At 37.5% G+C, this 27510-nt stretch overlaps 1 protein-coding gene across 11 annotated transcripts in view; it reads left to right on the top strand.

The window, feature by feature from the left end:
- The window catches only part of DZIP3 (DAZ interacting zinc finger protein 3), a 115127-nt gene extending 94711 nt beyond the window's left edge, over positions 1 to 20416 (top strand). For 7 of the 11 annotated variants that reach the window (XM_036242258.1, XM_036242260.1, XM_036242263.1 and 4 more), the window contains 5 exons: positions 1002 to 1141; positions 2418 to 2538; positions 18230 to 18373; positions 18459 to 18560; positions 20087 to 20408. In XM_036242258.1, the coding sequence (XP_036098151.1) occupies positions 1002 to 1141; positions 2418 to 2538; positions 18230 to 18373; positions 18459 to 18560; positions 20087 to 20197 (618 nt within the window). In that variant the 3' untranslated portion in view covers positions 20198 to 20408. Of the gene's footprint in view, positions 1 to 1001; positions 1142 to 2417; positions 2539 to 12783; positions 12828 to 18229; positions 18374 to 18458; positions 18561 to 20086 lie in introns of those variants that run through there. The other 4 variants (XM_036242264.1, XM_036242266.1, XM_036242265.1 and 1 more) reach the window with 4 other exon arrangements.
- The last annotated feature ends 7094 nt before the right edge of the window (positions 20417 to 27510 follow it).

Here is a 27510-nt window from a genome sequence, read left to right as displayed (position 1 = left end):
TGAGGGACTCTGCTTATTTTTCAAGAGGCTGCCTCTCTGCAAATATGTTAAGTACCACATCTTTTTATCACCATGATTTCACAGCTCTGTTCTATAAGGAACTATGGTAAATTTTATTGAAAAACACTAAAGTCACTCTGCCTTTTAATAGGATTACTTTCTGATTGCTGGGAAAAAGCTTGATACTGAGGCAAACCCTGATTTCTGAGCAATATCCTACTCCTTCTCTGACTTCCTAGGCTTTGTATGAGTTATTTCAATGGCTGTTAATAGTTGTTTGTTTTTATGAGTAGTAATCTTATATATGAAAATTACCTGTAGAGTCTTAGGTAAAAGATGCCATGTTTATAATTATTGTAGTAATCAGATTAGCACTCCAAAAATACTCACTTGTTGATATTAATTAGAATCCTAATTGTTCTAATAAGGAACTACCATAAAATATGGGGGAAATTTTTTTGGTTTCATGGCTCAGAGGTGTCACTACAACTTCCATTCCACCCTCATAACATTCTATTGGGCAGACTTTCTAGTAGTATTCTTATCTTTATTCAGTTGTTTGAAAATGCAACTTTATTATTTTTCTAACTATAAAAGTAGTACATGCTAATCATAAAACAAATAATATATAAATATACAAAATATATAATACTAATACATGAAGAAGAAACAAAATTGCCCTGCAATTGAATCCTAGGAAATAATCACTAATTACAGATTGGTTTACAGCTTTTTCTGTATATACTGAAATAAACACCCTATATATTATTTTTGTACATGTTTGCAATTACTGAGACTAGTATGTCCAATTTTTAAAATAGGGTAATATAAACAATTAGAAATATTGTACTAGTTAAGAGAAAACTGAAAAGGGTATGCGTATGTCAATATTTCTCTTCTTTATTCTACCCATTTTCTGAAGCATTGAAATGTCATGTTGGCATGGAATGTTACTTCCTAATAATTGAAGCCGATGGGTTATTACTCTGTGTTCTTTACAGATGACTGGCATAGCCTGGACTGTGCCGGCACCTGTGGGAGAGGCTGTGCATCCCAGTGCAGGTCTGGGCAGTGATCCCCCCATGATGCATTGGGAGAGGATTACAGACAGACTGAAAACTGCCTTTCCACAACAGACCAGGTACCTTAGTTTATATTGTGGTGCCTTAGTTTATATTTAGTGGTGATTGCAGATCATCTACAGTCCATAGCCATAATTACAGCAATGAAATATTTCAGAGAAACACACACACACACACATTTCCTTACCACAGTCTTGGTAAGGAAAATGAAATGTGTCAAGAAGGGATTGTGTTCAGTATAAATGCTAAACCTCTTCACTGAAGTTACTAGTGTTAAGTAACAAGATGCATTTTTAAATTCAGCTGTGCTCATTGACTGAAAGTGCAACTAGTTGTAAACTTACCCAATTTTAATGCCATCAGCTGCAATAATTATCTTAATAACCTATTTCCAAAGTGAATTTTAAGGTGATAGTGTGCCTTATAACCCAAACATGATTAGGTTTCACCTTCCTATTTTCTTAATTTTATTGAGGGTCATGGTTTATTAGGCAACACAAGAAATTATAAGAAATCGTAACTTTACTGTTCTTTTCACAATTCTGACATTAGTAGAAAGATAATTCCATTCCTTGAGAAATGAAGTTTCTTTTATCTTTACTCTTGTATCCAAGGAAATATTTTTATTTGAAGACCAGTCCTTTTATTTAATATATGTACTGTTATACTCCAGGATGGACTATGGTTTTATAAATATCATCATGAGTAGATAATGAAAATAGAACTCTGTTACAATTATTACTATTGTACCAAAATGTATGTACAGGCTTTGGGTCAATGGACCATGAGAATTGAAAAAGACCCTATCAATTAAAATCTTCGTAGGTTTTTAAAAAATTTAATTTGTCTTTTAACCTTTTCTTTCCTGTTCTGTTTAATATTTGTTTTCTGTGTCTGAGTTTTACAAAAGTAAAACTGTTAAGAGTGATAAAGGAGAGAAAGACCAATGGTAACATAGTTAAAAAGGAGTATTTTGTCCTAGTAAGAGAGCATTGAGAGATGGGACATAAAGAGCTCAGTACATAAATAAGTAGAGAAACAAATTTCACACAGTGAGCTTTCAAAAACAGTTCAAATATCTTTTTGAAAGAAAATAAATACTAAATTTTATCACTCATGAATATATTTAGTATCTTAATAAAACATTAGGGCTTTTCATTTTGGTTTAAGATAAATGCAGATTGACCTGTGATCACCTTTTTAGATGGGAGATATAAAGGGTCATGTCTATATGATAAATATCTATCACACAATAGGATTTTATATCTTGTTTGGGGAGCACATCCTCAAGGCAGTAGGGAAAATCACCACTGCTTTTTCTCTTATCTATTCCAGAAAGGAGCTTACAGATTTCTTACTAAAGTTGAAGGATGCTCATGGGAAGTCCTTATCTGAACTAACATTTGATGAAATTGTTTACAAGATTTCTCAATTTATTGATCCCAAGAGATCTCAGGTAAAAAAGCTAGAGAACCTATTTTTCTCTGCCCTTAACTACAGTAGTTCAATGGTTGTTTTGATATATATAAATTTATATCATTATTGAGGCATACTTGAAATATGACAAACTACACATATTTAAAGTATACGGTATGATAAATTTTGACATATGTATATACTCATAAAATCATCACTTCAATCAAGGTAAGGAGTATATCTGTCACCCACAATAGTTTTCTCATGTCTCTCTATAATGCATCTCTGCTGTCCCTCCCAGTGCTCATTAGAAGAAACACATTTCTGTGTAATAAGTCTCTTTGAATATCATTGAGGTCACTTTTTGGGAGGTACTTTACTGTCATGTAGTTTAGGTGACTTTAACATATTGTTAAAAATATGAAGGTGGGAGTCTTAAATTCAAAGTTGTTTTTACTTCTGCTCTACATCTTAAACTAAAGGCCTTCTATGAAGTACAGTTGACTTACAATATTATATTAGTTACAGGTGTATAACATTTAAATACTTTATAAAATGATCACCACATTAAGTCTAGTAACCATCTGTTACCATACAAAATTATTGCAATATTATTGACTATATTTTATAACCTGTATATTACATCCCCATAACTCATATATAACTGGAAATTTGTACCTCTAATCCCCTTTATTTTGCTCATTTCACCCTGCTTCCCTCAGCAACCATCAGTTTGTTTTTTGTATCTATGAATCTGTTTTGTTTCTTTGTTTATATTGCATTTTAGATACCAGATTTAAGTGAAATAATACAATATTTGCCTTTATCTGTCATACTTGTTTCACTTAGTAAAACATCCATGTGCTCTTAAATGCAAATGGCAAGATGTCATTCTTTTTTATAACTAATATTCCATTGTCTTTCTGTGTGTGTGTGTGTGTGTGTGTGTGTGTGTGTGTGTGTGTGTGAACTTTATCCATTTATGTGTCAGTAGACACTTAGTTTGCTTCTGTATCTTGGCTCTTGTAAATAATGCTGCAATGAACATAGGGGTGCATGTATTCTTTTGAATTAGTGTTTTGGGTTTCTTTGGATAAATCCCCTGAAGTGGAATTACTGGGTCATAAGGCAATTCCATTTTTGTTTGAAGAAACTCCATAATGTTTTTTATAGTGCATTACACCAACAGTACATGAAGGTTCCTTTTTCTCCACATCCTCGCTAACACTTGTTGTTTGTTAATTTATTGATGATAGCCATTCTGACAGGTGTGAGGTGATATTATTCATCATGGTTTTCATTTGCATTTTTCTGGTGATTAATAACTTGGAGCATCTTTTTATATATCTATTGGTCATCTGTATATCTTTGGAGAAGTGTCTATTCAGATCCTTTCTCAGTCATAATTGGATTACTTATTTTTTTTGGTGTTGAGTTATATGATTTTCTTATAAATTTTATATATTAATCCCTTATGCAATATGTATTATTGGTGAACATCTTCCATTCAGTGGGTTTCTTTTCATTTTGTTGATGCTATTCTTTGCTGTGCAAACACTTTTTAGTTGTATGTAGTTTCATTTGTTTATTTTTTCTATTGATTTCCTTGCCTGAGGAGATATATCAGAAATAAATATTGCTAAGAGAAATGTCAGAGATTTTTACTGCCTATGTTTTCTTCTAGGAGTTTTGTAGTTTTGAGTGCTATATTTAAGTATTTAATCCACTTTGAGTTTTTTCTTGTATCTGGTGTAACAAAGTGGTCTAGTTTAATATTTTTTGTATTCATATGTTCAATTTTACCAACACTATTTATTGAATAGATTGTCTTTACCCCTTTGTATGTTCTTGCCTCTTTTGTCATATATTAAATAGGTGTGGGTTTACTTCTGGGCTCCCTAGTCTGTTCCATTGATCTAGATGTGTTTTTATGCCAGTATGATGCTGTTTTGAGTATTATAGCATTGAACTATAGTTTGATATTAGGTAACGTGATACCTCCAACTTTATTCTTCTTCCTCAAGATTGCGATGGTTATTCTGGGACTTTTATGAGTCCATATACATTTTGGGATTATTTATTCTACTTATTTAAAACATGCCATGGGTATTTTGAGAGGAATTATGTTGAATATATAGATTGCTTTGGGTATACTAGACATTTTAATGATTTTAATTCTTCCTGCCCATGAGCATGGTATATATGTCCATTTACTTGTTTCTTCTTCAGTTTATTTCTTCAGTGTCTTATAATTTTCCAAGTACAGGTCTTTTACCTCCTTGGTTAAATTTATTCCTAGGTGATATATATATATGTATGTATTTTTTTGTCATCCTCACCCGAGGACATTTTTGCATTTATCTTCAGATAGAGCAGGAGGGAGAGAGGGAGGAAGAGAGAGAGAGAAACATCGATGTGAGAGAGACACATCAAGTGGTCACCACCCACATGACCCCAATCAGGGTTGGAGACAAACTGCAACTGAGGTACGTGCCCTTAGCGGGAGCCGAAGTCAGGTCCGCAGGTGGACACTCTAACCGCTGAGCCAAACTGGCCAGGGCAGTACTTTTTTTTTTTGATGCAATTGTAAATGGATTTTTTTCTGATTTTTCCTTCTGATAGTTCATTCATGTATAGAAATGAAGCCAATTTATGAATATTTATTTTTTATTCTGCTCCTTTACTGAATTTGCTTATCATTTCTAGTAGTTTTTTGGTGGAATCTTTAGGGTTCTTTATATACAGTATCATCTGCAAATAATTACGTCTTTTTCATTTTGGATGTCTTTTTCTTGTCTTATTGCTATGGCTAGGACTTAGAATATTGTGCTGAATAAGAGTCGTCAAAGTGGACATCCCTGTTTTATTCTGGATTTTAAGGGAAACACCTTTTAGTTGTTCTCTGTTGAGTATGATATTAGCTGTGGGTTTGTCATATATGGCCCTTATTATGTTGAGATGTTCCCTGTATTCCCACTTTGCTCAGATATTTTATAATAAATCAGAGCGGAGTTTTGTCAAATGCTTTTTCTGCATCTATTGATATGATCATATTTTTACCCTTTATTTGGTTAATGTGGTATATTCCGTTAATTGATTTGCACATATTATACTGACCTTGCATTCATCTCAGGAATAAATCCCACTTGATCATGGTGTATAATTTTTCTAATGTATTGGAGAATTCAGTTTGCTAATATTTTGTTGAGGATTTTTACATCTATGGTCATCTGGGATATTGGCCTATAGTTTTCTTACTTTGTAGTGTCTTTATCTGCTTTTGAAATTAGGATAATGCTGGCTGCATAAAATGGGCTGAGGAGTCTTCTCTCTTCTTGAATTTTTGGGAATAATTTGAGAAAGTCAGGTGTTAGTTCTTCTTGAATGTTTTGTAAAATTTACCTGTGAAGTCATCTAGTCCAGGATTTTTGTTTTATGGGAGTGCTTTGATTGCTCCTTTAATGTCATTGGTTGTAATTGGTCTGTTCAGATTTTCTGTTTCTTCTTGATACAGTCTAGTAAGATTGCATATTTTAAGAATTTATCCATTTCTTCCAGATTGTCCAAAATGTTGGCATGTAGTTGTTCACAATATTTTCTTCTAATTCTTTGTATTTCTGATTTTATTAAATTGGCTTCTCTCTCTCTTTCTCTTTCTCTCTCTTTTGTTGTTATTGTTGATGAGTCTTGTTAAAGGTTTATCAGTTCTGTTTATTTTTTTTCAAAGAATCAGCTCTTGGATTCATTGATCTTTTATATATATATATATTTAGGTATTATTACATTTATTTCCATTCTAATCTTTGTTATTTCCTCCTACAACTCATTTTGGGCTTTATCAGTTCTTTTTCTAGTTCCTTTAGGTATAATTTAAACTGTTTTGAGATTTTTATTGTTTCTTGAGGTAGGGCTATATTGTTAAGAATTTTAATTTTAGGACTGATTTTGCTGTGTCTCATAGATTTTCATTTTCATTTGTCTCAAGGCTTTTTTTTTTTTGTAAATTTCATGACTCATTGTTAGCCTGTTTATTCTTTAGTAACATGTTATTTGACTTCTATGTTTTTGTGTGCTTGCCAGTTTTTTGGGTATAATTGATTTTTAGTTCCATACCAACTATGGTCAGAGAAGATGCTTGATATATGATTCATTCTTTTGAAATGTATTGAGACTTGTTTTGGCCTAACATGTGATCTATTCTGGAAAATGTTCTCTTTGCACTTGAAAAGAATGTATATTCTGCTTCTTTGAGGTGAAATGTTCTGAAAATATCATTTAAGCCCAACTGATCTAGTATGTCATTTAAGGGCAATAGTTCCTTGTTGATGGGGTGTTACTGTATAATACTGTTACTGTATTACTGTTGCTTTCTCCCTTTATGTCCATTAAGATTTTCTTTATATATTTAGGTGGTCCTTTGTTAAATGTGTACATGTTTACAAGGGTTATATCTTCTTGTTGGATTGATCCCTTTATCATTATGTAATGTCCTTTGATTCTTATTATAGCCTTTGTTTTAGAGACTGTTTTGTTTGAAATAAGTATTGCTACCCCAGCTTTTTTTCATTTACATTTTTATGAAACATTTTTTCATCCTCTTACTTTCAGTCTGTTTGTATCTTTTTATCTGAAATGTGTTTCTTGTAGAACACACATATATGGGTCTTGTTTTCTTATCTGTTCAGGTACCCTATGCCTTTTGATTAGAGCATTTAATCTTTTTACATTTAAAGTGATTATTGATAGGTACATATTTATTGATGTTTTATTACATTATTTGTGTTCCTCCTTTTTTTTTTTTTTTTCTTGCTCTTTAAAAAGTTTCTTTAACATTTCTTATAATACTGGTTTTATGGTGATCAGCTCCTTTAGCTTTTTTTTTTGTCTTGGAAGCTCTTCATTTCTTCTTCAATTTTAAATAATAGCCGTGCTGGGAAGAGTAGTCTTGTTTGTAGGTCCTTCCTTTTCATCATTTTGAATAGTTTGTGCTAATCCCTTCTGGCCTGAAATGTTTCTGTTGAGAAATCAGATGACTGTTTTATGGAATCTTATTTGTAGGTAATTAACTGTTTTTTTCTGCCGCTTTTAAGATTCTTTCCTTGTCTTTAACCTTTTTCATTTTAATTATGATGTGTCTTGGTGTGGGCCTCTTTGGGTTCATCTTGTATGGGACTCTATGTGCTCCCTGGACTTGTCTACCTTTTTTCCAGTTTAGGGAAGTTTTCAATCATTATTTTTTCATACAGATTCTTGATCCCTTGCTCTCTCTCATCTCCTTCTGGTACTTCTTTGATGTGGATATTGTCATGCTTTATGTTTTCTCAAAGATTCCTTAAATGATCCTCATTTAAATTTTTTGTTCTTTTTGTTGCTCTGATTGGGTGTTTTCTGTTACCTTTTCTTTTAAATCACTGAATCAATCCTCTGCTTCATTTAAACATGTTGATTTCTATTGTATGCCCCATTTTAAACATTGTAGTACTTATTTCTGATTTTTTTTTTATTGTTTGTGTCCTTTTTTGTACTGTTGAAAGCCTCCTTAATAACCCTTATTTTGAACTTCATATCTAGTAGATTGCTTGCCTCAATTTTATTTAGTTCTTTTTCTGGTGATTTTGTCCTGTTCTTTGATTTAGGGCATGTTTCTTTTTCTCCCCATTTTGACTGCCTCTCTATATTTTTTTCTGTGTATTAAGTAGATCTGTCTTATTTCCCATTTTCAATAGGGTGGCCTAACGTAGTAGGTGTTCTGTGGGACTCAGTTGTGCAGTCTCCCTGATCACCTATGTGAGGTGCTCCAAGGATGTCCCTTGTGTGGGTTATATGTTAGCCCTCCTATTGTAACTGAGTCTTGATTGCTGTTTGTCTATCTGTGGATGGGGTTGACCCTCAGCCTGGCTGACTGAGGATTGACCACAGTGGAGGAGCTTACTATATGGGGGCCTGACCCCATGAAGCAGAATTTGTTCCAAAATGGTCTGGCACCAGTTGAGAACTCCATTTGAGTGTGCTGCTTGTGTAGCTAATGAAGTCATGCTTTGATGTGATTTGAAGCCAGCCACTGGGTGTGTTGGTTCTGGGACATCTTGGGAGGGACTCTGATGCTGGTCATTGTTAGAACCTTCCAGTGATTGGCCCTAGGCTACATGTTAGGAGCTGTCAGATGATCTACAGTTGGTGGCTGCCTCTGCTGGTCCTGGATGCATGTTGCAGGGCCAAGCTGTGCATCATTGCCAGCTTCCACCAGAACTGAGTCTAGGGCAGGTTAGCAGAAGGCCCAATGCGCCTTGAGATCTGGCTGTACCTTTCACTGCCTGTCTTATTCAGCCACTGAAAGAACTTCTGGTGGTACATGAGTCGCATGAGGCAGGTTCTGGGTCACTAGGTACGGGCAAGTGGCATTCACCAGGTTGGTACAGATTCAATCTTTACGTCAGTGTTGGGTCTGAGGCCACTCAGTAAAATTCTCAATGTATATCAAGTTCAGCTGCCACCCACCTGGGGCTTGCACATCTTTGTCATGGGGCAGCATGGTCTCCAGGAGTCATCAGGGTGAGGCCAGCAGAGTTCATCAGGCTATAACAACAGGATTGGGCTTTGTGGAAGGAAGGCTCTTCACAGGGACAGTGGCATGGGTTGGGGTGTGTATGTTTGTGTGGAGTGAGGACAGCTTTGCCCCAGAACCATATGACTTGGTCTTTACCCATACATCTCCAACACTCCCTGAGATTGCGTGGACCTCCTTGAGAACCTTTCAAGAAAGATGCAGCAGGTGCAGTCTACCTGCAACTGGCTCCTTCCTCTGCAGGTCTCCAGCTTAGCAGGGTGAGGACACGGAGTCAGGAAGGTGGGGCCATTGGGTTTCCCTAGGCAATCGATGCCATATGGAGGGGAATGCTCTAGCCAGGAAAATGGGGTCTGTGGGTGGTGTGGGAGAAGGTTTCAGCACAGGGGCAGTGGCAGCTGTCACTCTAGCCTGCTCCCTGAAGCCAAACTATTCAATCTCTCTTTATATGACTCCAATCTTCTTAGAGCTGTAATCCCTCTGCCAAATATAGGGTGAGTACCCACAAATGAAATTTTTCTGTGCTGGCCCTTTAAGAGGGTGCATGGGTTTCTAGCAGAATTTTGTCTGTCCCTGGCAGTCAGAATCCCTGCTGATTTTTACAGCCAAATGTGACATGAGCTCCTCTGGGAAACTGTTTATCTCTCCTTTAATTCTCAATGGTAACCTTGCTAGGTAGAGTATTCTTGAATATAGTTTTGTTCTGTTTTGTTTCTTTATTTTATTTTTGTCACAGATGTTTCTCCTTTTATACCCCATTGACACCCTCCTCCCCATCTCTCCCACCCTGTCCCCTGCTTTGTTGTCTATGTCCATTGGTTATGTTTACATGCATATAAGATCTGTGGTTTATCTCTTCCCTCCCCCCACCACGTCCTCTTCTAAGGGATGTCAGTCTGTACCCTACTTCCACGTCTCTGGGTCTACCCTATTCCTCGGACTGTTATGATCATTATATTCCACAAATAAATGAGATCATATGGTATTTGTCATTTTTTCCTTGGCTTGTTTTGCTTAGGACAGTACTTTCCAGGTCCCTCCATGTTGTCTCAAAGGATAAGAGATCTTTCTTTCATACAGTTGCATAGTACTCCATTGTGTGTGTGTACCAACACTTTTTTACCCATTCATCTACTGATGGACACTTGAGCTGTTTCCAGATCTTAGCTATTGTAAATAGTGCTGCTATGAACATGGGGGTACAGATATTCTTTCTGATTGGTGTTTCAGGCTTCTTATGGTATATTCCTAGAAGTGGAATCACTGGGTCAAATGGCAATTCAATTTTTAATTTTTTGAGGTAACACCATATTGTTTTCCATAATGGCTGCACCAGTCTGCATTCCCACCAGCAGTGTACTAGAGTCCCCTTTTCTCCACACCCTCGCCAACACTTGTTTGATGATTTGTTGATGGTGGCCATTCTGACAGGTGTAAGGTGATACCTCATTGTTGTTTTAATTTGCATCTCTCTGATGGTTAGTGATGATGAGCATTTCTTCATATATCTCTTGGCCATTTGTATGTCCTGTTTGGAGAGGTGTCTATTCAGCTCCTCTGCCCATTTTTTAATTGGGTTCTTTGTCTTCCTTTTGTTGAGTTGTATGAGCACTCTATATTAACTTTGGAAATTAACCCCTTATCTGATATATCATTGGCAATGATGCTCTCCCATACAGTGGGTTGCCTTTCCATTTTGATGGTTGTTTCTTTTGTTGTGCAGAAGCTTTTGAGTTTGATGTAGTCCCATGTGTTCATTTTCTCCTTTGTTTCTGTTGCTTTAGGTGATGTATCAGTGAAGATTCTGCTGTGTATGATGTCTGAAATTTTGTTGCCTACATTTTCTTCTAAGATTTTTATGGATTCATAGGTCACATTTAAGTCTCTTATCCATTTTGAGTTTATTTTTGTGTATGGTGTAAGTTGATGGTCTTGTTTCATTTTTTTGCATGTAGCTGTCCAATTTTCGCAACACCATTTATTAAAGAGGCTGTCTTTACTCCACTGTATGCTCTCGCCCCCTTTGTCAAGTATTAATTGAGCATATTGCCTTGGGTCCATTTCTGGGTTCTCTGTTCTGTTCCACTGGTCTATGTGCCTGTTCTTGTGCCAGTACCAGGCTCTTTTGATTACAGTAGCTTTGTCGTATAACCTGATATCTGGTATTATGATCCCACCTACTTCGTCCTTCAAGATTGCTGTGGTTATTCGAGGTCTTTTTCAGTTCCATATGAACTTTTGAAGTATTTGTTCTAGTTCAGTGAAATATGTTGTTGGTATTTTGATGGGGATTGTACTGAATCTATAGATTGCTTTGGGTAAATTGACATATTAATGATGTCAATTCTTCCAATCCATGAACAAGGTATGTGCTTCCCCTTTTTTATATCTTCCTCTATTTCTTTTTTCAATGTCCTGTAGTTTACTTCTTTGGTTAAGTTTATTCCTAAGTATCTTAATTTTTTTGCTGCGATAGTAAATGGGATTGTATTTTCAGTTTCTCTTTCTGTGACTTCATCAGTGGTGTATAAGAATGCCATCGATTTCTTGATGTTAATTTTGTATCCTGCTATTTTTGCCAAATTTATTAAGTCTAATAGATTTTTGATGGAGTCTTTAGGGTTCACTATGTATAATATCATGTCAACTACAAATAGTTACAGTTTCACTTCCTCCTTTCCAATTTGGATCCCTTTTATTTTTTCTTCCTGTCTGATTGCTGTGGCTAAGATTCCAGTACTATGTTAAATAAGAGTGGCGAAAGTGGGCATCCTTGTCTTGTTACTGTTCTTAAGGGAAATGTTTTTAGGTTCTTCCCATTGAGTATGATGTTGGCTGTAGGTTTTTCATATATGGCCTTTATTATGTCAAGATACGATCCCTCTATTCTCACATTGCTGAGCGTTTTTATCAGAAATGGATGCTGGATTTTGTGGAATGCTTTTTCAGCATCTATTGATATGATCATGTGGTTTTTATTCTTTAATTCATTTATGTGGTGTATCACATTTATTGATTTGTGAATAGTGTACCAGCCTTGCATCCCTGGGATGAATCCCAGTTGATCATGATGAATAATTTTTTTCATGTATTGCCTGATCCAATTTGCTAGTGTTTTGTTCAGGATTTTGGCATCTATGTTCATCAGGGATATTGGCCTGCAGTTTTCTTTCTTTGTAGTGTCTTTTTCTGGTTTTGGAATTAGAATTATGCATAAAATGAGTTTGGAAGCTTTCCTTCTTCTTGAGTATTATGAAATAGTTTGAGTAGAATGGGTGTTAGTTCTTTTTTGAATGTTCGTTAAAACTCCCTGTAAAGCCATTTGGGCCTGTGCTTTTGTTTGCTGGGAGAGTCTTGATTATTTGTTCAATTTCCTTAGTTGTTATTGGTCTGTTCCAGTTTTCTATCTCTTCCCAGTCCAGTTTTGGGAGACTATGTGTTTCTAGAAATTTGTCCATTTCGCTTAGATTGTCATATTTGTTGCCATATAATTGTTCATAATAGCTGTTAATGATCTTTTGTATTTCTGTGGTGTCAGTTGTTACTTCTCTTTCATTTCTGATTTTGTGTATTTGGGTTCTCTCTCTTTGTTTCTTGGTGAGTCTAGCTAAGGGTCCATCAATCTTGTTTATGTTTTTGAAAAACCAGCTCTTTGTTTCATTGATCCTTTTGTTGTTTTGGTGTCCATGTCATTTATTTCTGCTCTGATCTTTACTACAGTGATACCTCGGTTCTCGAACATAATTCGTTCCAGGAGGACGGTCGAGAACCGAATTGTTCGAGAACCGAAGCAATGAAACCAATAGGAAAGCGTGACTCCACAAAGCGTGACTCTCTCTCTGCACTCACACTGATGACGCAAGCAAGGCACGCTGGGCCGAATGAATGCCATTCGGCTCAACTCGGCTCATCTCGGAAGTTCGAGTTCCAAATATTTGTTCGGATTCCGAGACAAAAGTTTCTCAAATCTCCATTTGGTCGAAAACCGAGGTGTTCGAGAACCGAGGTATCACTGTATTTCCTTCCTTCTACTTGCTCTGGGGTTTTCTTTCTGTTTGCTTTCTAGTTGTTTGAGTTGTGAGGTTAGATAGTCTGTTAGAAATTTTTCTTGCCTCTTGAGGTAGGCCTGTAGTGCTATGAACTTCCCTCTCAGAATTGCTTTTGCTGCATCCCATAGATTTTGTTGTGTTGTGTGTTTATTTTCATTGGTTTCCAGGAAGTTTTTAATTTCTTCTTTGATCCCCTTGGTAACCCATTCATTGTTTAATAACATGCTATTTGGCCTCCATGTTTTCAAATGTGTTTGCTTGTTCTTGTTGCAATTGATTTCTAGTTTAATGCCATTGTGATCTGAGATGATGCTTGGTATGATTTCCAACTTCTTGAACTTGTAGAGATTTAGTTTGTGTCCTATCATGTGGTCTACCTTAGAGAGTGTCCCATGTACACTTGAGAAGAATGTGAATTCTGTAGTTTTGGGGTGTAATTCTCTGTAGATATCTATTAAATCCATATGGTCTAGTGCTTCATTTAGCGTCTCTGATTCCTTGCTAATTTTTATCTAGAGGATCTATCCAGTGATGTCAGCGGGTTGTTGAAGTCCCTGCTATGATTTTATTGCTCTCAATTTCTGCTTTGAAGTCCTCCAGAAGATTTTTAATATATTTTGTTATTCCTATATTGGGTGCATATATGTTTTCCAAGGTTATATCTTCCTTTTGGATAGATCTTTTCAATATTATGTAGTGGACTTCTTTGTCTCTACTTATGGCCTTCATTTTGAAGTCCATTTTATCAGATATGAGTATTGCTACCCCAGCTTTTTTTTTTTTTCCATTTTCTTAGAAGATTTTTCCATCCCTTTACTTTCAACCTGTGTGAGTCTTTTGTTGTGAGGTGGATCTCTTGTAAACAACAAAGAGATGAGTCATGCTGTCTTATCCAGTCAGCTACTCTGTGTCTTTTTATGGGAGCATTCAATCCATTTACATTTAAGGTGATTATTGATATGAAGTTATTTATTGCCATTTTTGTTTAGTGTGGGTATATATTTTTTCCTATTTCTTCTACTAATTACTGCAGTTCTTTTAACATTTCTTGCAGTGCTGGTTTGGTGGTAATGTATTCCCTTAGCTTTTTTTTTTTTTTTTTTTTTTGTCTGGGAAACTCTTTATTTGACCTTCTATTTTGAATGACAGCCTTGCTGGGTAGAGCAGTCTTGGATTCAGATCCTTGTTTTTCATGACATTGAGTACTTTGTGCCATTCCCTTCTGGCCTGTAGTGTTTCTGTTGAGAAGTCAGCTGAGAGCCTTATGGGGGTTCCTTTGTAGGTAAACTGTTACAGTACTTGTCTCTTGCTGCTTTTAGGATTCTCTTTTTGTCTTTAATTGTTGGCATTTTAATTACTATGTGTCTTCGTGTGGGCCTATTTGGGTTCTTCTTACTCGAAGCTCTATGTGCTTCTTGAACCTGAATGCCTTCTTGCTTCACCAAATTACGGAAGTTGTCTGCCACTATTTCTTCAAATATGTTCTCTAACCCTTGCTCATTTTCTTCTTCTTCAGGGACTCCTATGATGCGAATATTATTACTTTTCTAGTTGTCTCACAGTTCTCTTAAGCTGTCTTTCTGTTTTTTAATTGTTTTTTCCGTTTTGTTTTCTGATTGATTGATTTTTTTCTACCCTGTCTTCTAATTCACTGATCCAGTCTTCAGCTTCCTCTACTCTGCTGTTTAGACCTTCCAATGTGTTCTTTATTTCTGATATGTCATTCTTCATTTCTTCTTGGTGGTTTTTAATTTCCAATTGGTTGATTTTCAATGTTTCTATGTCTTTACTCATGGTGTTCATGTCCTTACTCATGCTGTTGAGCTTCCTCAAGATCATGGCTTTGAATTCTAGCTCTGCTAATTTCCTTAACTGCTCCTCATTTATCTCATCTTCAGTAGAGGTCTCTTGTTCTTCCCTTTGGCATTTGTTTTTTGTTTCACCATTTTGGCTATCACATTGAGCTTTGGAGCCTACCAAATATTCCCTGTGGGTGTTGGTATTCTGCTGTTTGTGGCTCCAGCTCCAGGATCAAATCAGTGTCCCTGGTTATTTGGTCCTTGCAAGCTGCTTTTCATTTCCTTTTTCCCAACGATTTGTCTGTGTTTTAGTTGTAATTCCAGTTTTGTCCTGGGAGACAGTCTGTGTCGCGTCCATTCACCCAGCCGCCATTTTCTGTTTTGTTTTTTTCTTTCAGCACTTAGAGTATATTGTGTTTTTTTCCTACTGGCTTGCAAAATGTATGCTTAAAAATCAGCTGATAATCTTATGGGGCGTTTTCTTGCTTGTTGCTTCTTGCTTTTCTGTTGCTGCTTTTACTCTCTGTTTATCTTAAATAATTGACATTGTGATTATAATTTCTTAGAGTGTGGACCTCTTCGGGTTCATCTAGTTTGGGACTCTGTGCTTCCTTGACCTGGATGTATTTCCTTCCTTGGGTTAGGGAAGTTTTCAGCTATTATTTCTTCAAAGTTTTCTTCCCCTTTTTCTCATCTCCATCTGGGACCCCTACCGTACAAATGTTAGTGTGCTTGATATTGTCCCAGAGGTCCCTTAAACTATTCTCCTTTTCTTGTTTACAAAAAAAATTTCTTTTTGTTGTTTTTTTTCAACTTTGGTGACTTCCACTACTTTGTCTTCCAGATTCAGATCCTTGTTTTCATTACCTTGATTAGTTTGTGCCATTCCCATCTGGCCTGTAGTGTTTGATTGCTGATCTATTCTTCTATACCATCTAATTTGTTGAGTCCCTCATATATTTCTCATTGCAGATTATTATAGTCTTTAGCTCTGAATGGTACTTTCTTATATTTTCTATCTCATTGTTGAAGTTGTCACTGTGTTCATTCATTTTTCTCTCATGTTTGGTGAGTATCTCTATGACCATTTCTTATCTTCATTTCATTTAGTTCTTTTTCTAGGTTTTGTTCTCTAGTTAGGAACATATTTTTCTATTTTCTCATTTTACCAAATTCTCTGTGTTTGTTTCAGTGTGTTAGGTAGATCATCTAGGTCTCCCAGTCTTGAAGAAGTGGCCTTATGTAGGTGTTGTCCTGTGGGGCCCAGCAGGGAAATCTCCTCTGACCACAAGAGCCAGGTACTCCAGGGGTGTCCCCTGTTGGGCTGCATGCACCCATCTGTTGTGGTTGGCCGCAACTGCTACTAGCACGCTGTGTGGGCAGGACTGACTATTTAGCAGGGTTGAGGTGTAGAGTACGTGGGACTTTCATCATAGTGTTCCCACTGGTGTTAGGAGGCTAGAGGGAGAATTTTAAAATGGTGTCTCCGAGTTGTACCAGCATCAGCCCAGCAGAACTAGATCGCAAAAATGGCTGATTCAGTGATTCAGACCCTGGGGAGAGTTCCTGCTGCCTCCTGCCTCCTGCCTCCTGCCTCCTGCCTCCTGCCTCTTTGGCAGGCATTCCAAGAATAGTAAATGTGTTCCCTTCAACTATGGTCTAGGGCAGCGATTTTCCCATGTGCCACAAGAATTTTTAACACTTGCAATACCTGCCTATTTAGTCAGAGCCAGTGACCTCTTTTTCCCTAAGATTGTCAGATAAAAAATGATAACAGCCCTGGGCAGTTTAGCTCAGCAGTGAGACCATTGGCCTGCAGACCAAAGAGTCGCGGGTTCAATTCTGGTCAAGGGCACGTACCTTGGTTGCGGTTCAGTCCCCGGCCCTGGCTGGTATCATGTGGGAGGTAACCAATTCATGTGTTTCTCTCTCTTTCTCTTTCTCTTTCCCTCCCTCCCTCCCTCCCTCCCTCCCTCCCTCCCTCCCTCCCTCCCTCCCTCCCTGTCTAAAAATAAATAGAAAAATATCCTCGGGTGAGGATTAAAAAAAAAAAGACAACAGCCAACCCAACAGCCATCCAATGTGAAGGAATCAAAAGTATGCCTATTTTGCCCTAACTCGTTTGGCTCAGCAATTAGAGCGTCGGCCCATGGACCAATGAGTCACGGATTTGATTTCGGCCAAGGGCACGACGTGCCTTGGTTGCGATTCGTCCCCAGCCCTGGTTGGGGTCATGCAGGAGGCAGCCACTTGAAGTGTCCCTTTCACAACAATGTTTTTTCTCTCTCTCTCTCTTTCTTCCTCCTCTCTCCCCCTCCCACTCTATCTGAACAAAAATGGAAAAGAAGTCCTTGGGTGAAGATAAAAAAATAAAGTATACCTATGTTTTACTCAGATTGGCCAAACATATATTTTTTGGTGTGCTGTAGAATTTGAGTAGTTTATGTGTGCCATGAGGTGAAAAAGGTTGAAAATCACCACTGGTCTATGTGCTTTTCACCTGGTGATTTTTCACTGGTTTCCAGATTGCATGATTCTGTGCATGAGCCCTTTAAGACGGAATTTCTTTTCCCTGCAGCTCTGTAGTTTTCCTGGATATATTCCCTATTGTTTTTCAAATGTAGCTGTTTGGGGGGCTCATCTGTCTTGTGCATATACTACGGGTTGGGATGCTTGACATGGAACTTGAATCCCTCACTCCTCAAAGAAAAGTTCTCTACCTTTGAGATCCCTACTGACCATGGACACTGCGGCTAGGACGTTTTTTCCCCCTTAGTGGGACCATATCTCTCTTACCCTTCTCAGTGCTGTGTATTGTTGTGCTCATCCAGTTTCCATCTTGAACCCCCTCAGGCCCTCGACTCTAGTAGTTAGCTGTCTTAATTATAATCATAACATATTTGGAAAAATCAATAACCTGTAATTGTGTTCCATCTTTTATTAACAATAAAAAAAGTCAACTTCAACTGGACAAATGGCAGGGGAAGTCTTTGAAATACCTCCTGATCATAGTAGTATAAACGAAACCTTTTGAAATTTACTCTAGATTAATTTCAATGATTCTAAAGAAGGTCTTGTTTTTTTACATTTTCTCCACACAATTGTATAAATTAAAAGAGTATATATAGTTATTTTTGTTGTACCTGGCTCTCAGTATATAAGTAATATTGCCAACATTTTGTTTCATGATTTATTATGAATCTGATTGACCTTTATACCCTTTTGCTAATTCTCACTATACCGTATTTTGTGCTATTCTATTAGTTTTTTTCCTGTTTTAAAACATGTCTTAAAAAGTCAGTATAATATTCTTTTCAGAGTCAAGGAAAATCAGTGCCAAATGGTAGTTGTGTTTCACCCAGCCATACTCCAGCAGAGTCCAGTGCTTCCCAGCCCCAAAAACCAGCCTGGAGGCCCCTCAGTTTACAAGGTCCTATCACGTGGGAAGGAGCCAATAATTTGGTGAGTCGAAGACTATTGATTGTAAATACATTTCAGTTTGAGAGAAAGAAATGAGCTGAATACATCTTGTGTGTATTTTCCCTAGGAGGATGAGGAAGAGGAGGAAGAGCCTTGTGTGATCTGTCATGAGAATCTGTCTCCAGAAAACCTCTCAGTTTTGCCTTGTGCTCACAAATTCCACTCTCAGGTAAACTAATCTTTTCATATTTTACCATTAATCAACTAAGCAAGACTTATACTGCCTTACTTGAAATCATATGCGTGTGTCATTATCCACTGCTGTTTCTTGAGTTTCACTGGATGTAATGCTGGGCTTCAGGGTTCCACACAGAAATACGTACACCTGTTTCCCCATACCTAGCTATGGATTGCACTGTGCTTTCTCAGAGAAGGGGACAACGATGGGACTTAAATGGTAGAGAATAGGCGGTTCACTTGAGTAGAACGGGCAAGAATGTTGATTAACATTGCAATTCAGTGGCAGTTTAGCAACAGTGCCACTTCACTATGATGTGCTATAAATAACACATCGTGTCCCTTGTCCACATTGATATGGCCTCTACCATTATAATGCATGAGACTTACCTTAGTAGTTTGTCCAGGCTCTGGTATTTGCTTTTGATGATGTTTAGGGTTGAGTTTTGATGTTAGAAAAATGTAAGGCTGGCATATGTTTTGGTGATTCTTGGCATTCATATAGATCAACTCCTGGCGTTATTGCTGTGCAAATGCCATTGATATACAATTCAAGACCCAAGTCTTCTGTTGCAAAGATGTAATTTGACACCAGAAGAGAGAATCTTACACAAAAAAGTCTCCTCGGGGAAGTGAACAATAGTCAGCTCATTCAAGCCATATTTCTAAAACATCATTTCAAAGATATGTGATACCTGCTATAGAATTATATTTTGCATCTGCTCTGATATGAAGAGATATACACAGAAGGGCTAATCCTAAAAGATTTCCAGGACACATACTTAGCCACCTGATTTTCCCATTTAAAGTTTTAAGTCCTATTCGTTTAGAAATTAAATGTTTCACAAAATTTATTTTATTCTTTGCCATTACCCAATGAATAGAAAGCAGGCAATTCATCCAGATTACTTTTTAGGGTTAGATTTAATGGGCTTCATATAGTGTCTATTCTTAATCCTCTCTCATTTGACCTGGCTCTCCATTATTCATACAGGTAAAACATTTTTTTGCACAATTAATTTTCAAGCAACTGATTTAACAGATAGTTCATAGCCAAAGAATTCTACCATTGTCACCAAAGAAAAAACAATCTGAAAAGTATATCCATCATCATTAACTTCAAAACACTGTAAGCATTTGATACCAGGTATTGGTGACTTTTGTATGTTTAGTCATGACATTTTCTGGATTATAAATGAGGAAGACATGTAAGCAAATAGAAAAAAGATATAACAGCTTTCCACAACCTTTTTGTTAGGAAGAACTGCTAATCATCCTGAATATGGGAATTAGGGGAAGGAGCCTAGTAGAATAAACTGGCTGAAAGGCGTTCTGTCACCAGCTGTATCACTCAGCAAAACATAGAGAAGGTGCCATGATTGCAGCAGTGGGCTTGGCAGTCCTCCAGATAGACTTTAAGACCTTCTGACAGACGTGTTGGTGGACAATCCTGATGTACATAATAGATACCTCTGCCAGGCTAAATCTGAGACTGACATGAATCTTTTTTCTCCCTAGTGCATTAGACCTTGGTTAATGCAGCAGGGGACATGCCCAACCTGCAGGCTCCATGTTTTGCTACCAGAAGAATTTCCCGGTCACTCCAGCTGGCACTTGCCGAAGATCTGATACAAGGGGTAACTTGCAAAGGAAATTTTCAGACTCTACAATTTAGTTTTGTCTTTTGTTATGAGCTTTAGTGTGAGTGGTGTGAAGCAGTACACTCCTCAGTGTTGTGCAAAAGAAGCTAGCCAGTCTCATCAAAGCTGCAGCCAAAGAGGACAGGACAAATCTTCAGGATATGCACTGAACAGAAAGGGCTTAAAGAGGATAGAATTGTAAAGGTTATATAATACTTCCTCTTACCTTAGTAGATATTTTCTTTCAGCATAAACATGACAACTGTTAATATATATCTTAGGATGTCTTTTCTTGTCATATTTTCTTTCCCATGCATACTTTATTTTCCCCATTATACTACATTTTAGTTTCCTAACATTTAAGCAAGAAAAAAACTGGAATAGTAAAGAGAAGTTAGTAAATTCCACAGATTTTACTGTTTCTTTTACTTTTAAAACTGCTTACAAAAATATAATAATTTAAATGTTATCTCTGTCTTCCCCATTCTTTTCTATTATCTAAACATTGTAGTCATGAAGAGATTACGAGCTACGTGAGGGTGTGGATCGTACAGTGGTGTGTTGGCGCTGGCTTATAATGGCTTATGAGAAATGATTGTTCAAGTTTCAGGAATTTTGTGAGCCAGTTATCAAATTGTTGGTGGCTTGAAATTTGTCATAGTAGGAGTATTTTTACCCCATGGAAGATGGCAAATGCTGTAATTAAGTGCTTCTTCCTCTCAAGAGCTAGTTGTTAAATTTTTACCAGCACACCACTGGGACCATAGTGATCCTTCTTTGTGCTCCCAGTGTCTTGTAAGTGCAGCACAAGTATTCCCAGAATCAGAAATAAGGAAGTAGTAAGAAAAGGAGTTAGATTTGTGAATTAAGTCACTTGTTCAGTTGATTAATTGAGATCTTATGTCCATTTGTTGTAAAGTGTTTGGGCCTTAATCACTTATACTGTGTAGGGATGTTGTTTTTCTGCCTTAAGTGTCTAATTTTGCCTTCTGATGCTAGGGTGTGTGGGGAACTGTGTGTAGTTGCTTCTTGTGAGAAACTCGATACCCACTGGGCTAAGTTGCATATCTAAAGCTTGTCACTGAGAACTTTCATTCCTAGAAGTCAAAAATTTATTTTGAAAATAGTATTGTGTAAATGCTGTAAGTGTTGTACATGTCTCCAGTTTACAAAATTAGAAGAATTCAGTTACCTTGTAAGACAAATGTTACTTGGTTCATATATTTTTTCCATAATTAATGAAATTGAGACTGTGACTGTGTTCCCTGAGTCAACAAGTATTCTTTCTGTGTATTTCAGTGTAAACCTATCTTGAACTTACTTCAGATCTCTGTTTACCTGTTGTTTCTCTAATGGTATGCTAACTGTTTTCTTCTTTCACAAGAACAGACTGTAAAATGTAAAGGAAATACCCCAAATGAAGGCAGTCATTTAGACACGTTAAAATGCCAAGAATGTATCAGAATTGCAAAATTCAGAACTTATACGACCTTTAATAATTTTCTTGTCTAACACCTCAAGTTCATGATAATATAGCAAATTACCTTGTAAAACAAATATTTCTTAGTTTATGTTTACAACCGCAATTTCATTTTCATGTAGGAAAGAATAAATGTTTCTTACTTGAACACCTATTTTATCTGTGTGTATCTGTTTAAATGTATCCTGAAACTACTTTAAAGCTCTATTTTAAAGTCTATTTCTGTTTAATTGTGCTTAAACTTTTTCTTCTGTTAGGAGAAAATATAGGAACAGTTTATAAGTCATCTAGACTTGTAAAATGCCAAGGATGTCCTGGATACTGAATGTCAGAGCTTGTCCTTAATGATCATCGAGTCTGTCCCCTCATTTTACAGGTACATCTTGCCCAAGGTCATGTGGCTAAACAGGAGCTGAGGCAGTCCTAATACCTGAGGGCCCTGCCACTCCATCACATGCTTTTTCAACAAACTCATGCTGGGAGATTATATAGCGGGTGCTGAGCCTGCTCTTCTTGGCTCCAAAGATGGGGCCAGAGGACTTAATACTATAGCTTATATATAGTAAGAATGTAGTAGTGTGTACTCCCAGAAGTCATATCCAATATGGAGATGCTGAAGGTAATGGGATTATCTTTTTCTTTTTGAGTTGCATTTTAATAATAAAGACAACTGTAGGGCTCATTATGCCATAAACTCATCACTGTCATTCCTGTGAGTATGCAGGATCCAGAATACTATCCTGCCCAGAAGTCCAGTGGGGGAAGTGGCAATATTTACATCAAAAACACCTGTAATCCCCTAGTAGTATCACTACAGCTTCTGTCAGAGAATATGTCTTCTAATGTTTTTCATCATATATTGTCCATGAATATAACGTTTTTCCAGCTTTCATGGGACACCTTCAAATGTGTTTGTTACATAACTCTGAAGTGGGTGTTATCCTCCTTATTTTACAACTGGTGAAATGGGGGCTCAAGTAAAAGGGAAATAACTTGTCCTAGGCCATAGCTACAAAATACATTCTGGATGTGAACGCAGACCTTTAGTCCTTTCGCCAGTATTCTCTCCCAGTACTGCAAGCTGCATCCCCATTCTGGATCGATTTTGTGCACACAAAAAGACAGGTTTTGGCCTTGGCTGGTTTGGCTCAGCGGTTAGAGTGTCAGCCTGTGGTCCAGAGAGACCTGGGTTCGGTTCCCACTAAGGTCATGTACCTCAGTTGCAGATTGTCCCCGGCCCTGGTTGGTCGTGTGGGTGGCAGCCACTCGACGTGTCCCTTTCACGTCGATGTTTCTCTCTCTTCCTCTCTCTCCCTCCCACTCTATCTGAACAAAAAATGGAAAAATGTCCTCGGGTGAGGATAAAAAAATATATATATATGTATAGGTTTTGCCTGGCCTTTGTGGCTCAGTAGCTGAGCGCCGACCCATGCCCCAAGAGGTCACCAGTTTGATTCCCAGTCAGGGCACATGCCCAGGTTGTGGGCCCAATTCCCAGAGGGGGGCATGCAGGAGGCAGCCAGTCAGTGTTCTCTCTCATCAATGTTTTTCTCTCTTCTTCTTCTTTCCCCTCTCTCTCTAATATTAATAAAGAAAAAAAATTTTTTTTTAATATATAGGATTTTTTCCCCCTTTTAAATAATATTCTTCAATATAAGAAAATGAAACAGATGGTAAACTTACTGATTGTTTTGGACTAGGTACATGGCATTGAGTATATAAAGCTGTGTGATAGTGGTAGGAGATGGTGAGAAGAGTATGACTGACTTTCATATGTGTCACTGTGCTTAGGATGCTTCCACGTAATGCCTGTTGTATTGACATAATTATTAATAGTGCACCTTTCATTCTCAAAAGTGTCCCAGTCTATGAAGAATTATATCTTAACAGTTAATTCAGGGAAAGTAGGCTATTTTTTTTACCAGATTCAAATTTAACAGGAATCCTCTGCATTTATAAAATGCTCCTGAAATACCTTATCGCGTGGCCTGTCAGGTAAGAATTCTAGGACTACAGTAGCTGAGAATGTTTTGGTTTATAGCCAGATAAAAATAACAAATGAGCCCCACCTGGTGTGGCTGTTGGTTGGAGCATTGTCCCGTGCACTGAAGGGTCTCAAGTTCGATTCCTGGTCTGGGCACATATGCAGATTGTGGGTTCAGTCTCCAGGATGGCCGCTGATTGATGTTTTTCTCTCACATCAATATTTCTCTCTTTCTCCCTTTCTCTCTAAAATCAATTTTTAAAAAATAAATGAGTACTAATTTATTATAAAGATATATGATTTCTGATTTGCTTAAGTAGGTAGTTTTCAGGTTCTTGTTCTTAAATAGCCATCCTGGGCCACATCACATTTACACAGTGATTAAAAATATGCCTGTACCTGCCCTGGCCAGTTTGGTTCAGCGGTTAGAATGTTGGCCCGTGGACAGGAGAGTCCCGAGTTCAGTTCCAACTAAGAGCATGTACCTTGTTTTTCCCCGGCCCTGGTTAGTGTTGTGTGGGTGGCAACCAGTCAATGTGTCTCTCTCACATCGATGTTTCTCTCTCTCTCTTTCCCCCTCTCTCCCTTCCACTCTATCTGAAGATAAACGCAAAAAATGTCCTCAGGTGAGGATAAATATATATATATATATATATAAATTATATATATATGTGTGTGTGTGTACACACACACACACACACACATACATATACATGCCTATTCCCAAAGGCCATCTGGAAATATGGATTAGGAATGAGCACCCCAGGTATGCTAAAGTTTGACAACCTTGGTACAGTAAAAGTGGCTTTCTCAAGCAAATCTAGGTTTGAACTTTTGAATTCCATCTCTGGCATGTTGTGTGATCATGCACAAATTGCATAACTTAACCAAATCCTTTTCTGTAAAATGAGGGAAGCTACTTGTCTGACAGTTATTGTTAAATGACTATGTCATTCTATGTTTCCAAAAATAGCAAACCTTCCATTAGTTATCCAGCCTCTTTGGATTGACTCTGATGATAAAATTCTTAAACGTTTTTATCTTTAACTGCTGTTAGAAAGATGAAGAGAGGAGAGAGCATAACCATCAGACCTACTTCCAGTTTCACATGGTCCCAGAATCTTGAGCAGGAAATTTATTGCATAAACTATCACACTCTCATAATATCTGATTGAATTTGAACTACATGAACTTTAATAATCCTTAATAGTACCTAGCAAGGTTGAATAACTGAGTGATCTAGGAGACTGAAAGTTTTGAAGATATGTAGGAAAGATGTCATCTCCATTTGGGAGACAAAAATACTGAGGACGTAATTTGTCCAGGGTCACATAACTATTGAGTTAGTAGGACAATGATTCTAATCTTGATTCCTGACATAAAAATTAGTGTTTTCTCTCCACAACACCATATTGCTTTAAGAAAAGAACTGGTCTGGCCAGTGTGGCTCAGTGGTTGAGCATTGACCCATGTACCAAGAGGTCACCGGTTCGATTCCTGGTCAGGACACGGGTCCAGGTTGTGGGCCAAATCCCCAGTGTGGGGCAGGAGGCGGCCAATCGATGTTCTCTCAACGATGTTTCTGTCTCTCTCTCCCTCTCACTTCCTCTATCCCTAAAAATAAAGGGGAAAAAAATTTTTTTATAAGAACTGACTACTTGTAAATCACCATGTTGTTTTTTTGGGTAAATGTGGAAGAAAACAAGTTTAGAGTATTATCAAGACATTATTCTAACTCAAAATAAAACCAAAATTACAGTATTCTTATTTCAAGGCTGATGGTATTTGATCAATATTTTAAAAATGCAAAGTATAGATGTTTCACCTTTTCAATTTCAAACATCATATTGGTGTTCGTTTAGAACATGTTTTCAGGGTTGTGTCATTTTCTCAAACTATGAAAGTTTACAGCCACTATTGGGATCCCAATATCACGTAACACACTTCTGCAGTGTAAATAACCTCTGGCAGTGGTGCTGTATCTCAGCTCAGGGAAAATAGCATCAGTGTAGTAAACTGGGATCAGGGGCCTTTGACTTCTCTCTTGAAATATGATTACATGACCAAAGGGAAGACTAATTATAAACAGCAGCTACGAAGTTTGCCTTCTTTTAGTGTAAAAGACTTTTAATTCTAAAGGCCTAAAAGCCTAAGACAGAAGCCTTTAGAATTAAAAGTCTTTCTTGGCAACTAAAGGTGAAGTACTTTATTTGTAATTTCATTTAAGAAAAGTGGATTATTTTAATAAACTATGAACACATTCACATTATCAGTTCATTACAAAATAAACCCAGTAAGTTCAAAACCCACACATGTTTATTGGATTTTTTTTTAATAGTCAGAACCTCTCTCTACCCTCTGTCCAGCTTACTCTTTGGACAGCATAGATGGACCTGGAGAGCATTATGCTAGGTGAAATAAGCCAGTCAAAGAAAGACAAGTAACATGATTTCACTCATATGTGGAGTTTAATGAACAAACTGAACTACCAAGCAAAATGAAGGCAGGCAGCTCTGGTGGTAGCTGGTAATGGGGGGAGGGGGTGTTGAAGGGGGTGAAGGTATTGAGCAAAAAATAGAACACAGGGACAAAGACAACAGTGATTGCAGGGTGAGTGGAGGTGGAGGAGGGCATAGAAGGGATAAAAGGTGGTGGGAAAATAAAGGTGTATGCTCCTTGAAGGCATGACAACAGCGCAGATCATTATACCAGATGATTATTATGAGTGTTTACTGAATGCTTGTTACATGACAGTACTATTTTGGACTTTGGGTATATCAAGCAGCATAGACAAAGATCCATGGCCTGAAGGAACTCAGTCTTCTTTTTTTTTTCAATCCTCACCCAAATATTTTTTTCCAATGAATTTCAGATAGAGTGGGGTGTAGAGAAGAGAGACATAGAGATTGGTTGCATCCCACACGACCCCGACCAGGGCCAGGATCGAACCATAACTAAGGCACATGCCCTTGACCAAAATTGAACCATGACCCTTTGGTCCACAGGCCAACTCTCTAGCTGCTGAGCCAAACCAGCCGGGCAAGGAGCTCAGTCTTAAGTGGAGAGCAGAATCTCAACTTCTCAAGACAACTAACATTATAATGCAACATATACTCAGTGCCAAATGAATCGCACAGACAAGTGCTGTTGGAAGAGTGTGGTCACTGCAAGCGGAAGGAATCAGAGCTTCTGATTGAAAGTGGAGGAGTGGAACTGGATCCTGCCGACAGTGGCATCCAGATCCGTCCTGGGTACTCTCCCACTGGAACATTCTTCTCAGGCCACATATTCCACGTTCTTCTTTTAGTTCTCTGTTCAAATGTGACCTCAGCGTAGTTTTTCCTGACTATGATGTAATAGACCTCTTCCCCACCACATATACCATTTTCCACTTGTTATCTGAAAATCATTCATTTACTTATTTACCTTTCTTAAAATTCATCTTGTGTGTCTTGCTTACCATTGTCTATCCATTACCTAAAACATTATCAGGCACAAAGTAGGTAGTTAATATAAGAGTGGACAAAACTAGGTTTACAGTTGTGAGTACACAAAACACAGAGTTTATTCTTGTATTATTATATTATGTATTATTATTATTATTTTGTATTCTTACTTAATTATTTTCTTTTAGGTAATGTCAAATTGAGTTTGCTTATAAGAATGTAAATTGATGCCCTGGCCAGTTTGGCTCAGCAGTTAAGCGTCAGCCTGCAGTCCAGAGAGACCCGGGTTCGGTTCCCGCTAAGGGCACATATCTCGGTTGCAGTTTGTCCCTGGCCCTGGTTTGTCGTGCTGGTGGCAGCCACTCAATGTGTCCCTTTCACATCAATGTTTC

Source organism: Molossus molossus, unplaced genomic scaffold, assembly GCF_014108415.1.
Source record: "Molossus molossus isolate mMolMol1 unplaced genomic scaffold, mMolMol1.p scaffold_m16_p_5, whole genome shotgun sequence".
NCBI lineage: Eukaryota > Metazoa > Chordata > Mammalia > Chiroptera > Molossidae > Molossus > Molossus molossus.
The sequence above is the reverse complement of the archived record's forward strand: the minus strand, read 5'-3'. Positions and strand labels throughout refer to the sequence as shown.